Below are 16,126 nucleotides of genomic sequence, written 5' to 3' on the forward strand. Positions count from 1 at the left end.
GGGTTTCCGTCAGAAATCCATCGGAAATTTCCGACGGAATTTAAATTCGTCGGAAAATATTTAGTATCCGGCAGATTTTCCGTCGGAAAATAATTAGTTTCCGACGGATTTTAAATCCGTAGGAGATTTCCGATGGATTTTGAACCATTTTCGACGGAATTTTGATATTTTTTAAAAAAAATAATTCAAACCCTAAAAATACGGAACTACCCCCCCTCCCCCCTTTTATTTCTCATCTCTCTCTCCTCTCCTCTACTCTTTCTCCGCCTCTCTTTCCCCTCTCTTTCTCTCGTTTCTCTTTCTGTCTCCTCTCCTCTTTCCTCTTTCCTTTCTCTCTCCTCTCCTCTTTCCTCTTTTGTTTTCTTCTCCTCTTTTGTTTTCTTCTATCTCTTTCCTGTTCTCTCTCTCGCCTCATCTGTTTCCCCGTCCTTCATTTCTCTTTCCGTCAACAACAACAACGGCTACCGTCAACAACAACAACCACAACCATCGTTGATAACCACAACGACCGACAACCAACATCAACACCAACAATAACGGAATAACAACCACCGTCACCTACTCTCAAGGTTTTTGTTTTGTAGATCTAGTTTTAATTTAGGTTAGATTGTAGATCTAGTTAATTTTTTATGTAATTGTAATGTTAATTATAAATTTGATTAGATAATTGTATTTCCTTTAATTTTTGTTGTTTAATTATCGTTTTTTTTTTAATTTTATATGAAATTCTAATTAAATATGTAGATCTACTAATTTTGATATGAATGTGTGGTATTTTTCGATTTTGTTGTGTTAATTTTCGTATTTTTGGCCTAATTTATGGTTTTTTGGGGTTAATTTTCGATTTTTTTGGGGTAAAATTTTGGTGTGGTGGTGTCGGTGGTGGTGTGTGAGGGTGGGATAGGGGCTAGTGTGGGTGTGGGTGGTGTCGGTGGTGGTTGGTGGATTTGGTTTAATTTTCGGTTAGGGTTATGGTTGGTGGTTTCTTGTGGGTTAGAGTTAGGTGGGTTAAGGGTTAGGTGGTGGGTCCGGTGGGTTAGATTTGGTGGGTTACGGTGGTATGTCTGGTGGGTTAGGGTTGTGGATTAGGGTGGTGGGTTACGGTGGTGGGTTAAGGTTGTGGGTTAGGGTGAGGTGGGTTTTTATTTTTATTTTTTCTTTCAGCATTTTCCGACGAAAATTTCCGTCAGAATATACCTCTTCCAACGGAAATTTCCGTCGAAAACCTCTCCAACTCCGACGGAAATTTCCGTCGGAAAATTGCCACGGAATTTCAATTAAAGTTAAAAAAAGCGCCGATAGAAATAAATCTGTCGGAAACTAGCCTTCCGACGGAATTTTCGACGAAGGGTTTTGCGACAGAATATTCCAACGGAATTCCGTCGGAAGACCGATTTCCGACGGAATTTCGACGGATTATTTCCGTCGGAATCAAGCTGTTTTCTAGTAGTGATTCTGGGTCTTAAAGACAATGAAGGTTCTAGGGTTTCGGATGATGGGGACATTCGTTCTTTGGTTCTGGATTTTTACAGGTCCCTATACAGTAGGCATTTGGATCGATCTCCTATTTCTCAATTCCCTTGAGATTCCCCTCACCTCCCTTCTTTGTCTGACAGACATCGTCAGTCCCTGCTAGTTCCCTTTTCGGCTAAAGATATTAGGCAGGCGATGTTTAGTATTACTGATGATAAGTCTCTAGGATCTGATGGTTTTACTTCAGCCTTTTTTAAGATCTATTGGAGTGAGGTAGGTGATCATGTTGTGAATGTTGTTCAGTTCTTTTTTGCTCATGGCTATTTGCTTAAGGACTGGAATAGGACATTCTTAGTTTTTCTTCATAAAGTAGATCACCCTAAACTTGTTTCTCAATTTAGACCGATAGGACTCTATAATGTCATTTATAAATGCATAGCTAACTGTCTTGCTCGCTGTTTGCATTGGATTCTACCAGACATAGTGTCATTTATAAATGCATAGCTAACTGTCTTGCTCGCCGTTTGCATTGGATTCTACCAGAAATAGTTTCGGATTTTCAGAATGTCTTTGTCCCTGGTAGGTTGATGTCTGATAATTGCCTGATGGTGCATGAGATTCTTTCGTTTATGAATGCTTCCAAAGCTAGGAAACGTTTTTACGCGGCCTTGAAGCTAGACATGAATAAATCTTATGACAGAGTTGAGTGGGACTTTATGTGTCAAGTTCTTTAGGTTTTTGGGTTTCCTCCCTACTAGATTCATCTGATTATGCAGTGTGTATCTACGGTCTCATACCAGGTGCTGGTTAATGGGTCGCCTACAGAGGGTTTTCGTCTTCAACGTGGTCTACATCAGGGAGATCCTCTTTCTCCATACCTGTTTGTTCTGTGCATGGAGGTTCTTTCGGCTATGCTGCGTAAGGCAAAATCAGAAGGCCTTTTTCAGGGTATTAAAATTGCTAGGGGGGCTCCTGCCATTTCACACTTGTTCTTTGCAGATGACTCCTTGCTATTTTTCCAGGTCTCTTCTCCGGCATGTGAACGGGTATTGGATGTGCTTTATGCTTTTTGTGATATTTCAGGTCAAATTCTTAATTTGCAAAAGTCGTTTGTCAAGTTTAGTCCTAATACTCTTGAGGATTACCAAGCTTATCTGTCTGGTTGTATGAAAATGCAATCTGAATCTAGATTGGGTTCTTTTTTGGGGCTTCCTGTTGATTTAGGTCATAGTAAATGCTCTGAGTTTGGTTTCCTTTTGGATAAGGTGGCCAAACGTCTACAGGCCTTTACAGCTCTTTGGCTTTCGCCGGCAGCTAAGCTTGTTATTATCAACTCAGTGCTTATTGCCTCCTTTAATCACATCCTGTCTATTTTCAAGAATCATGATTCTAAATGTTCCAGAATGGAAAATTTGTTAGCCAGATTCTGGTGGAAATCTTCTTCTTCTAATTGAGGGTTGGCTTTTCGGTCTTCATTGTTACTCCATCTTCCGAAGGGTTTAGGAGGATTGGGAATTCGCAGTATTTCCCCTTTTAACTTTTCCTTGTTGGCGAAGTAGAGTTGGCGACTTATTCAGTGCCCTCAGCTGTTGGTTTCCCGGCTTCTGTTTGCGAAGTATCTGACTCTTCGTTTTATTGACTCGTGCTCAGCTTCTCGTCCCTTCTGGGGTTGTAGGGGTCTTATTTCGAGGATGTCCTTGTTGTCGAAGGGTCTATGTTGGAAGTTTGGTTCAGGTTCTCGAGTTCGTATTTTGGAGGATTCTAGGGTTCCGGGGGGGCCTGTTCATTTTTGGGATAACTGTCTGAGTCGGTTCGACCGACTCTTGTGTCTTCTTTACTTGATCCGCGTTCTTACGCATGGGTTGCTACTATTATTCACAGGTTGTTTGATTCTAGCTCTGCTAGAATTCTTTCATTAGATCGGCCTGTACGTTTAATGGATGATTTTGTTTACTGGAAATTCACTAAGGATGGTGTTTTTTTCAACAAAATCTGCTTATGCTCTACTTTGTGAGCCTAAGGTCATGTCTGGTAGTCCATCTTAAATCTCTCCAGCATGGTGGAGGAAGTTTTGGGCCTTACCAATTCTTCCTCAGTGGAAAATATCTAGTTGGAAATTGTTGCATGACGCTCTTCCTTTAGCGACTATTCTCAATTCTTGAGGCCTACCAGTTGATCTAGTTTGTGCCTTTTGTCATGTGGATGTGGAATCTGTGTCTCATACATTCAGAGATTGTCCTGCTATCTGTAGTCTTTGGTTATCTGGAGCGTTGGGCATCCAATGGGATCTTATGCAGTTTCCTCCGTTTAGTATTTGGTTCTTGAGTACAATTTCTCTTTTTTCGTCGTTGAGAAATTGGAAGGGCATTGCTTTGTTATTTGCTCTCCTTTGGGCTATTTGGATTTCTCGTAATCAATCGAGGTTTAGGAAAGTTGTTTGGTTGCCTAGGTCAATTGTTGGTCTGGCGTTAGATTGGGTTCTTTGTAATATGAAGGCTCTAGATTGGAAGAGGTTTGCAAGGTCTTCTCATTTTGATTAGTTTGATTGGAGGCTAGGCAGGATGTCAGGTGGCTTTGTCTACGAGGGTTACCTTATATTTCTCCAACGGCTTGTTTGATTGTGGATGGGGCCTGGGATTGTTCTACTTACAGGGTGGGAGCCAACTGGATGGTCCGTGATCTTCATTCTTCTGAGGTTCTGGGAGGGGTTGTCGGGCTTTTATGGCAAGTTCAGCGTTGCAATCCGAGCTTCAGGCTTGTGTCTGGGGTTTGGAATTTGCTATTCGTAAAAGCTTCTTGAAAATCCGGGTTTATACAGATTGTGCTGCCCTCCATGCTCTCCTTCCTCCTTCTGGTTCAATGGAAATTTCTACTTGGTGGCTCATTCAGGAGTTGCGGGCTTCGGTTCAGTCTCTTTTGGTTTGCCAGGTTCAAAAGATTCCTCGTTTGTGGATTACTCCGACTCAGTGGTTGGCTGGTTGTGCCCGACGTCGTTAGTTGTTGTACTTTCTATTTTAGTTTTTTGTTGACAATTGTTGTTTTTGGGTTTTTTTTTCTTCTTTTATTTGATAGCTCTTTTGTCAAAAAAAAAAAAAAAAAAAAAAATCTAAGTACATTTGAGGTTCAACATGCGCTTCATGCGGCGCATTCTATGCATGGCACATGGATTAGCGTACGATCAACACGTCAAACTTTACATATTCGTAAACGGACGGTCAAGATTACAGAAGCATATGGATCTACTACAAGGGTATTGTGGTAATATCCTCATTCATGCAACTTGTGTAGAAAAGGCCGGAGATATCACTTGAAACCATTGTGGTACGCTGTAAGTAAAATTCACGAGGCAATTAAAAAGATGATATTGAGTATTTGAAATCAGCTATTGATTTTGTGGAATCACATTCAGATTTAAAAGATCTTATTATTCATGGGCCACAGACAACTACCAGCCCAAACCTCTCAATAAATTCTTGGGCTAAGTTGCCGATAAGTCTTAGCTGTACCACGCCCTATAATATGAACATTTAGTTTAATAGAATATGAACACGTAAAAAACAATAAATATTCAATAATAAAAAAATAAACACGTGTAAAAATAAAATAAAATTTAGTACTAAAAAGTGAACATGTTTAAAAAAAATGATTATTTAGTATATTAAAATTGAACATGATTATCATATAATCATAAAATTGATGGACTATAACCTTGAAAATGAACATTTAGTCAAAAAATTATGAACACGTAAAAATAAAATGATCATTTAGTAATAAAAAAAATAAACATGGAAAAAAAAAGAACATTTAGTAATAAAAAAAGAACATGTCAAGAAAAAATAAATGAATATTTAGTATATTACAAATGAACATTTATCATACAATCATAGAATAGCTGGACCATATCTAATAAAATGAACATTTCATAAAAATATATGAATACATTATATAAAATGAACTTTTAGTAAAAAAAATAAACACGTAAACAAACGAACACTTTTAAAAAAATTATGAACATTTATAATTGATACTTTATCTGTTTATTTTCAGGTGCATAAACTTTTTGAATTTCATGCTTAATATTTTACATGTATAACTTTTAACATCAATATCAATAAGTAGAAAACTTAAAAAAATAAAAATAAATAAAATTATATTATACAGCATATAAACTTTCTTGAATTATGGTATCATTATAGCTTATTATGAAGAGGAAAAGATATATAGAAGATAATACCCTTAATAATGAGTATAGCCTGCAATGATTGAGGATTTGAGGAAATAATGTTTGTTATTGTATTTGTAGAAGCTTGTCTATTTTAGTATTTAAAGACAGGTCAATGTTATTAAAGGACCGTTTTAATCCAAGATTATTTTACATACACTATCATAGAGTAACTTATATATGCTACTCGTAAATTACAAATTAACAGCCAAAAATAGGGTGATGTTAAACGTCGTTCGCAATTTATTAGGTGACGTTCACATTTTATATTTGAATTTCCTAAATTGCCCTCCGTATATAAATACTCGATAAACTAAGTTAGGGGTTTATGAGACATTTCCCATCTCACAAAATCTTTCTTTGACACTTTCTCTCTCTAAAACCTTCCAAAAAATCAGAAATTTTGTAAAAAAAAAAATCAGATTTTTTTTTTTTAAAAAACCAAAATAGTTGAAGGTTACTCAAACTCAAGCAAATCTAGCAATCAAACGTTGAATCCGACAATGGCAGGCCGACGAAGATTTAGGTTGACGTTTGGTGGTCGTGGTGGCGGCGGCGAGCCGGTGAGTTTTTTTTTTTGTTTTTAAATTTTTGAATTTAAAAAAAAAAACTGGAGAAGGGGACTTCCGCCCAGAAATTCCGGAAGTCAAGAGGAACTTCCGGAAATATCAGGCGAAAGTAGGGTTTCCGCCTGAAATTTTCGGAAGTTCTGGGCGGAAGTGGTGTTTCCAGATTTTTTTTATTTTTTTTCTGTTTTTCTGTTTTTGCCTTTTTTTTTTTGTGTTTTTTTGTTTTTCCTTTGTTTTTTAATTTATGTTTTTCTTCATTTGTGGCATGAAAATAATTTTTTATTGTTATGTATTTTTTGTTGATTTAGTTTTGCAATAATTATAGTTTAGCAATAAATCTTGATTTTATTTTAATAAGTTTGTTGTTGCTATGTATTGTTATGGTTATGTAAATTTAATTTGGTTTGTATTGGTTTTTGCTGCTGTTGTTATGTATTATGGTTGTTGACTTAAATTGTTGTTATTGTTATTGTAATTGTTTTTTTTTTTGGGTTGTCGTTGTTGCGTTTTAATTTTGGCAATTTTGTGGTTAATTATAGTTTTGATTTGGTCTGTTATGTGTTGAAATTATTTGTAGTGTGTTATTAGTGTGTTGTTATTGTTAGTAGTGTATTAGTATTGTAAGAATAATATTATTGTTATTATTAGTAATGTTGTTATTATTGTTTATTTGATTTGATTTATTATAGTTTTGATTTGATTTTTTCGAATATGAATTATTATTGAAATATGCTTTTGTACTTATTTATTTAATGCAGATTGAGGGGTCTGGTCCTCGTCATGCAAGATCAAGACGTTTGAATGCGTCTGTTAGGAGGGAGTTAGGTGGTGTAGGAAATTCACAGGCACCGTTTCACCATGAGCAGCAGTATGGGACTGCTGGTGCGTGGTCGGGGGAGCATCAGTCACAGGGCAGCGCCCCCATGTATTCGTCTACTGGAGTGCCTTCATCTGACGATGAGGATGAAGATCGAGGAAGTCAATCTGTTGGAGATGCACAGTATGACCCTCAGGATTACCGTACTGTGTATAGGGGTGACCATGGGAGATATGTTAGTAGTAGTGAACCAGCTCAAGCTTCTACCAGCTCGTCAGAGTCATGGGTGGTGCAGGAGCCGATGCCAGGTGGGCCTGAGGATGGTACTGTTATTCCAAGTTTTGGGGGTCACGTGGCTACATATGGGGTGGGCAGGAGCGAAACGTTCTGCGGTGTTTGAGCAGGACACAGTTGTGTACTGAATTGGGTAACTGGCGTGATCGTCTTCCGCAGGAGCACCTGGAACCGATTGATGGCAGTGGTCTATCTCACTTACCCGGGATCATGTTCAGGCGATTTGACTGGCCCTTGATTTCTGCTTTTGTTGAGAGATGGCAGCCAGACACGAACACGTTTCACATGCCTTTTGGGGAGATCACGATCATGCTGCATGATGTGTATCATATTCTAGGGCTTCGTGTCGACGGTTCCATGGTTTCCACTACTCCTAGCACGGACATTTTACGGGACGCGTGCTCGGTTACCTTGGATATGACTGAGGAAGAGCTGAATGAGAAGTGCGGTACCAAAATCGTATGGCAGGGTAGTGGGGTCCTGACTGAGAGGATAGTGGAGTCGACCTTGGAGGCACAGAGGCCCTTCAGTTTCCACTACAGGGCATACCTGTGGTTAGTACTCGGCGGTTGTTTGTTTTTGGACAAGAGTGGAAACCGTACTCATCCTTCCTTCCTCAACGAGCTGTTTGTTGAGGATGTTCAGATTAGTGAGTACTCCTGGGGTTCTGCTGTGCTAGCATACATGTACTGGCAGTTGGGTACAACATCACGAAGAGATGCTAATTCTATCGCTGGCTGTCTTACGCTTCTGCAGGCGTGGATCTACGAGTACTTTCCGTGTTTTCGGCCTCAGCAGGGGACCTTGACCAGAGAGCTTGTTGTTCCTCGTGCGTCCGCCTGAGATGTCGGATCGGGGTGCCCTAATAAGAGCATGGAGCGCCTTCTCGCTTTTCGGGCTAGGTTGGATCATTTGACTGACAATGAAGTTAACTGGCTACCGTACGGAGTTGATCCAGCACGACGCGTGCCTGCTACTCTTTTCATTGGCTGCATCCAGTATCGTAGCATCATTGAGCCATACATGCCTGATCGAGTGGTTCGACAACTTGGATACGTTTAGGGCATTCCACAAGCCATTATCAGGCCTGAGAAAGCTAAGAGGCCGACGAACTTGAAGATGTATCGGGTTGACTTTCCGCCAGAGATGACATCTGTGATGTGGACTCGGTTTGTCCCTGGTGTGTCTTTCAGTGTCGTGATAGGTGCCCTTAGCAGACTTGGTGGTGGTGCTCCTACGGTCGGTCCTGGTTACATGCAGTGGCTGTACCGATTGGCTGAAATAAACAGAATCAGAAAGGAACACCATTAGTTGAAGATACGTACTTTAAAACTCTTTTGTCACTTAGTTATCCAAACTATGTCATCAGTTGCCAAGAAATGACATACTGGAGTACCAGGCTTAGCCTTCATAAGGCGGAAGAGGAGGTAATTGCTGTCCCATGAAGCCGTGTTCATGTGACACACGTTAATAGCTTCCAATATGGTGCCATCGTCACCAACAAGAGGAACAACTCGCACTTTGGTATTCATTTTATAAAGGCAACCATAAATTGCAAAAGGGAGGGAATCTTTCTTGTGACATCCACATACCTTATCCGTTATAGTCCTTGCTGCACCAGTCACGGTATACAATTGCCATTTACCAGCAGGGGTTGATATTGGCCTCAAGTTTGTACCCAGCATTCTGATGGCAAAGTCCATCATAGCCTCGAGTGAGGTCACCCAAGCGTGTTGCTCCTCCGGAACGGTAGAGCCGCATGATGCTGAACTGTTAGCTAATGAATTCACCATGTTCTGTTGCGGCTTCTTCAACAGTATAGCAGATGGAGGGACTTGATTTGTGAAAAGCAAAGGCAACTTGTTCCCCATCTTAACATTCAAAGTGGCGGATCCAAGATTTGAGTAATAGGTTGTCCCATCATCATCTATCAACCGTATATAATGTTAAAAAATAGTCAAAGCTTGTATGATTAGCAAAAAAAATACATAAAAAAGCAGGTTACTTGACACGTGTCCGCATGTGAATGGTAGAAAAAATTAATTAAACAATTCCCCACCCAACCCAACAGCCACTTTCCAGCCCAGCCCCAACAACCACCCCCTCCTCCTACACCACCACCAAAACCACCCTCCTGCATGTGAATGGTCAGCAAGAAACCCTTGAAGAGCACTAGCCCTTGAGTATATCGAACTAGGATCTCCTTTCCGGATAACTTTAACCATAGCTAATTATGTCAAGTGCCGCACCGGCCTCCTCCCACCCAAAACCAGCAGCGAAAACAATGCATCTTCACATTTTCTTTGCCATAAGTCCATAACATAAATACATAATAGGTTCCTAATTCAATCCATATCAAGCCCATTCATAATTTAAGCAAGAATTCCCAATCAAAACTTAATAATTCTCTAAAACAATTCAAATGGCAGTATAATTTGCAACTAGAATTCTCAAAATTCAACTTAAACAACCTAAAAATAATTAAATTGATTGCAATATAAACTTAAACATGCTGAAATTCCATGATTTTGAACAATTAGCTGCAACATAGATCTAATCAAGTAGAAAAAAGATAAAAAGGAGAAAAAAAATTAAGAAATGGAACCTTAGATTCGTCATTAATGGCGGAAATGAGATCGGAGAGAAGATCAAAACAGAGAAGAAGATCGGGAGATTTGTGAGCAGCAGAAGCGACAATGGATTGTAATTGAGCAACATACATCAAAGTATTGATTTTCCACAAAGTATGAGCCATGGATTGACATTGACGGACGAACCTTATATTGGCGACGGTGAGAACATGGAGTGACGGAGTACGGAGCTTAAACTGGCCGGTGAACGGCGGCGGGGCTACGGGCCTGCGGGTGGGGTCTGGGGATTTCGATCTAGGGGAGTTAGAGACTTAGGGTTTTACAATTTGGGGGAAATGTTCTGAATCCCAAGTTTTAATTTCTAAATGTTGAAAATTGGGTGTGAGGTTATAAAGCAAAAAAAAGAAAAAAAATGTCAGTAATGGGGTTTGAACCCACATCTTGCGTGTGATGGGTGGTAAAAAAACCACTAGGCTGCAAGCTGAACTTCTTGACATTTAGTGTTTAATTTTTTTTATAAAATAATAGGTTGTCCTGTGACACACTATGACTACATGTGGGTCTGCCCCTGTCATATCTATGGAAGATGGTGAGGTTGATACGACTGAGATCAATTCCCTCGAGGATAGAGGAAGCTGGACTTTCATACTTTAGTTTTTCGTCTAGGATGGGGTACAGTTGGGTAATAACCTCCGGCCCAACTCCATTTTCGTTTATATGCTTGTAGAATTGGCTCAAACCTGTTGATGTTTCTGAATAAGGTGAGTTCATGACATTTGCCACATTTTGGTACGTTATGATGATGTTATAGAAGCTTTCGAGGAGTTCATTGTTAACGGAAGAAACAGGGGTGAGCCCTATAAACATAGGAAAGAGCAAGTAAACGACAACAAGGCCATTTTTCTATATGTTTTTTATTATGAGATGAAAGTTTGTTTGACAAGCATGGGTATTTATACTCCTTTTTTGATATTTTTTTAAAGCAATATAACAGATAGAAATATAATTATAGAGGGGAGATTATGTTTGATTGATATCATTTCAGGTAATATAACTAATCGTTGCATGAATATGATAGAGAAAACACTTCTGAATCATATTCAAGGATAGGATGCCTAACTGTCCAATGAAAGGTAATATAACTAATCGTAGCATGAATATGATTGTAAAAGGTTATAGAAAACACTTCTGAACCATATTCAAGGAAAGGATGCTTAACTGTCCAATGAAAGGTTTTGGGAAATAGTCACAATTATGCATACTCATAAACATGGACAATAAGTTCACGTTATTTATTAACCCAAAAAGAGTTCTATTGAAGTAGGTCTCCTCAACAAGTTTTGATTCCATATGCCTTCTAATTGATTCCTTTTTGGTTTCAAATAAATAGGATTGTTATTGACATATAACTGGCAGTCTGGCAGATGCTCTGAATTGGGAGTCTCCTACGAGGTAACCACTCTACAGGGCTACAGGCATACAACCTACCACTCAGCCTTTTCTCTCGTAGTAAATTTGGGGAGCACGTTTCATAATAATGAACAGTTGACTAATTGTATACTTTCAAAAACAGTATTAATTGTAAATATTTTGTAAATTTGTTTAAATGAGCAACTAGTGATCAAATAGTACATCAGTGATAATTCCAGGTTGGGTATAATAATTCATAAAATGCAATAAGCAGAATCAAAGTTGTATCGTCCTATTTGTCGCTCGTGGACTCGTGGTGCCTACTCCATCTTCATTTCCTTAACGGACAAAGAAAGAGCCCTGCTGTGTACGTTGTATCGGATTACAGTTAGCAACTTAGCATCCATGATTTCATCCTTGGCCAACATGCAATTGGAAAAATTGCCACTTCAAGGACAGTTTAATTAATGACTTGTTTCCAGTCTCTTGCTACTGCGTCTATGTTGAGCCCTTCATCAAATGTCAACAGTTAAGACTGAGTCGTCCACCCTTCTGTCATGTTATCCAAAAACCCACTGCCCCAAGCGGTACCTGAAAACTCTTTCTTATTCCGAATATTTTTCATAAAAATTACCTTGATGTGTACTCTGCTACAAGTTTAGAGAATGAAGATGACTTGCTTTGTAACAACCTTGTAGGAGAATCATATTCTTCTACGAGTCCTGCAAAAGAGATTATATGTATTAAGCATGATCAACTTAATTAAAATGTATAGATGGTATAACAATCAAAGACAAAAAATGCCTAAATTATATGGAGACGAGTAGACCTGTGCATTGGGTCGGGTGGGGTCAAAAGGTTAATGTGTCTCCGAGCCGGGTCAGGTCATAGGTAATACGGGCCGAGTCGAGTCAAAGCGATCTGACCCGTCCCATGAATATGAATATTAAAAAATAGTTAAAATAGGATAAAATAGTTGTTTTAGTTTGACTTGTTAATGACCCGACCTGACTCAATCCGGCCTGTTAAAAGTTGTCCCTTTAAGAACCCGACCCATTTAAGCCCATAACTGATCTGACCTTTTTATAAAAGGGTCAGCCAAGGGACCTTAATGGGGCCCCTCCCATTTGAAAAGGTCTAGAGACAAGTAACTGAAGGTCTAAAGTTACCATGACTTAGAAGCAAGACCATGTCGCTGTCAAGAACCTTGGTGATCCGATGTGCAATGGTAATGAGTGTACAATTAGAGAAGTGGAACTTAAGAGTTTGTTGTACAAGATTATCAGTGGTTGTATCAACTGAGGCGATTGCTTCATCAAGTACCAACACCTTGTTCTTCTTGAGTAGTACTCGCCCAAGACAAACTAGTTGTCTCTGACCCATGCTGCAGTTCTCCCCGCTCTCATGCACTATATGTATTGTTGCAATAAACAGACATTTACATTAGTATGGTTTAAAATTCTGCTATATACGATACAGGTTACGTCACAAGAGTAATTGGAAACGCATTAAGACATACCATTAGAATCCAACTTTCTTTCCATCTTCCTGACTTCATCTCCAAGCTGGCACTTATCCAAAGTCTACAAGAAAAGTACGAAACATTTGAGTTAGCATGTATGGTTTGTTTTTCATAGACCGAAAAATTTGACACTCACATCCCTTATTTGTGCATCTGTGTACTGCTCTAGTGGGTCTAAATTGCTTTGTATAGTTCCTTGAAACATGGTTGGATCCTGGGGATAATGCTTAGTTTTGACCTCAGATCTTGGAGTCCAATGGAAGAGATGTCAATGCCATCAATCACAATACAACCACTTGTAGGCTCAACAATCCGGAATAGTGCTTGTATCAGAGTTGACTTACCACTTCCTGTTCTTCCAACAATACCAGTTTTCTTCCCTCCCGAAAAAGTGCATGTCACACCATGTAGCACAAGAGGCAAATGGGGAGCATACTTGACCTGTAAATTATGAATATCGATTTCCCCACCTGATGGCCATGAACAATCTGGCCTGTTTTCTTGTATGATAAGAGGAGCCTCACTAGGAAATCATGTACTGAAGAATTCTCTCCACTGATATCATTTTGGTTTCCCAACTACATAAACATCGTATTACTCCACAAAGCTTGCCGTTTAAGGTGAATCCATACGTCACAGCTAATCCTGCGATTTCTGTTCATGATAACAGAAGTTGTAATATCAAATTCACTACTGTAGAGGGAAACAAACTAAAGAAAAAGATAGCATATCAGACGAAAGCTAGAACGTGCCAGGATCTATGCTTTCTATAAAGTACAACGAGAGAGCCAAAAGGAAGGCAAATGTAATACAAGAGAGTGCATCCAACTGCAACAATAGCCATTTCATTGCTGCAACAACTTGGAATTCAGGCCGAGAATATGCTTCTACTATTTTCATGTATGTTGGCTGGAATCTTGACTCTTGATCAAAGCTCCTAATAGTTGTTATTCCCAAAATAGTTTCAGCAAAATATTGAATAACTGGAGCCTCACATACCCGACTCAATCGTGATAGTTCTCTTGATGCAGATATATAATATTGCTGCATACAGAGTATTATAGATAGTGTTTTAGAATGTGACCTAGAGTAAAGAGGGTAACATAATCTAATCACAAAGTGCAAGTCAATGTTTGCCTTGTTACAAATTAACAAGTAAGCCTATAGGGCAACTTTAAGGTAGTTGTCTTACAAAATAGCAAACGTAGGGGCGATTTAAAAGCTGGTCTTATTATCTATATACTGATCATTGTATATTATCATATTAACTTGATGAATTGAAGGAACAATAGACAAATTTGTGGGTTACCGTTTAATAATCACATCCTTAATTAAATGTTAACGAATTACCTGATACCAGATGGAGGCGAAAATCAAGGGGATGAATATGACCAAAACTTCCCATGCAACTATAGACATCACAACGATGATTCCCAGAAGTTGAATGGTGAGAGAAACTAGCCTCTCAAGTAGGATCGGAATTCGAATCTCCACAGCATTTTGATCAGTTGAGGACTAATAGGAGGAATATGATCGAATTAGTCACTAAAAGAGATTGGACCAAGTATGCTACTATGATGTAATTAAATAAGTTACGAACTATATATGTTACACACGTCCACACTTTATGTCAATTCAAGTAATCGTGACAAGTACTCTACACTCCGACATGACTAGGTATGGAAGAATTATCACCAAATAGTATGACTCCTAGCCACATACCTGTCTGACACAAATACTTGAGTGCTACAGTCCTAGTAACATAGATTACAATTCATTTTAAGTCATCTGTGAACAAACAATAAAAGTAGATGAATGATCACTTACTCGGTTGAGAATTCTTCCACTAGGTGTAGCATCAAAAAAGGACATAGGAGCATGGAAAATGGTCTCAAGCATTTTTTTGAAAAGTATAGTTGCAGTTTTATATTCTGTGACTTCAACAAGTGTATCCGCAGCAAAGGTGCAGAAACATATGCCAAGAGCCAAGGATGCATAGGTAATCATTAGTGTAGATCCACTAACAACAGGCTTGACACCCTTAGACGAAGGAGTTGCCCATGCCAACCAATAATTGCCCCCAATTTGAAGGATTTGTAAGAAAATTGAGGCCATAATGACGAGAATCACCAGAGCTCCTCCATATGCAGTTGTGATGTATTTCCAATAAACCAAAAATCCGACTCTGCCCTTCTCCCTTTCTTCTTCTTTTACGAGCTGTGCAAAAGGTGCTAAACTTCTTGCAGCTGCACCCTCATCATCTACTTTACCATTCACATTTTCGTTACTGATGATACTCTTATTGTCTGCAGAATTAGGTGCCTCCCTGTTGGAATCAAGGGTAGACGACAGAGCTGCATCTTTTGCACCAACAAGTTGTACAAAATCAGACCCTGAAACAAGAATTTCATCATACTTTCCAGCTTGTACAATCCTTCCATTTTTCATGACCTTACAACAAATTCAAAGTAGTCATTAGATTACCAAAAATGTTAGATTAGTTGATTACAAAATGAAATCAAAGGAAGAAAAGCATACTATATTACTATACTCACCACAATTAGATCAGCGGCATGTAAGAATTCAACTTGATGAGTAACGTAAATAACAGTTTTCCTGTTCAGAAGACCAAGCAAAACTTCCTATAATCCAGAAAAAAGAGCAGCATTTTCAAATCAGATATTTCATGCTCTTTCTATTCTTTTATTAGCACACATTACAAGGCAACACGGAGTAGTATAAATACGTCACCTTAAATATATGAGAGCCAGTATGAGCATCAACAGCACTAAAAGGATCATCAAATAAATATATATCCACATCATGGTAAAGAGCGCGAGCAATCTGTATTCTTTGCTTCTGTCCGCCACTTAAGTTGATACCTCTCTCACCGATAACAGTTTGATCACCAAATGAAAGGATCTCTAAGTCCTTCTTAAGACAACAAGCTTCGAGTACTTGATCATATCTTTGTAGGTCCATATCCTTACCAAACAATATGTTCTCTTGAACTGTACCACTCTGTATCCAAGGAGACTGAGCAACATAAGCCTTTGTTCCACACAACTTGACTGCCCCTGAGATCCTAGGCATTTCACCTAGAACGCAAGAAAGTAAGCTCGAGTTCCCTGAACCAACAGTACCACATATGCCGACCTTCATACCATGAGACACTTTGAAGATTAGGGACATCATGTTTCTCACTTTTCAAGGATCCTACACAACAAC

At 38.9% G+C, this 16,126-nt stretch overlaps 1 protein-coding gene and 1 pseudogene across 1 annotated transcript; both read right to left on the reverse strand.

The window, feature by feature from the left end:
* Window positions 1-8,715: 8,715 nt before the first annotated feature.
* Window positions 8,716-9,246, reverse strand: LOC110713073 (BURP domain protein RD22-like). The gene has a single exon (XM_021891536.1). It carries the CDS (start codon window positions 9,244-9,246, stop codon window positions 8,716-8,718), a length of 531 nt encoding a protein of 176 aa, XP_021747228.1.
* Window positions 9,247-11,998: 2,752 nt separating this feature from the next.
* Window positions 11,999-16,069, reverse strand: LOC110713061 (annotated as a pseudogene).
* Between the last annotated feature and the right edge of the window lie 57 nt (window positions 16,070-16,126).

Source organism: Chenopodium quinoa, unplaced genomic scaffold (assembly GCF_001683475.1).
Source record: "Chenopodium quinoa cultivar QQ74 unplaced genomic scaffold, ASM168347v1, whole genome shotgun sequence".
Classification (NCBI taxonomy): Eukaryota; Viridiplantae; Streptophyta; class Magnoliopsida; order Caryophyllales; family Amaranthaceae; genus Chenopodium; species Chenopodium quinoa.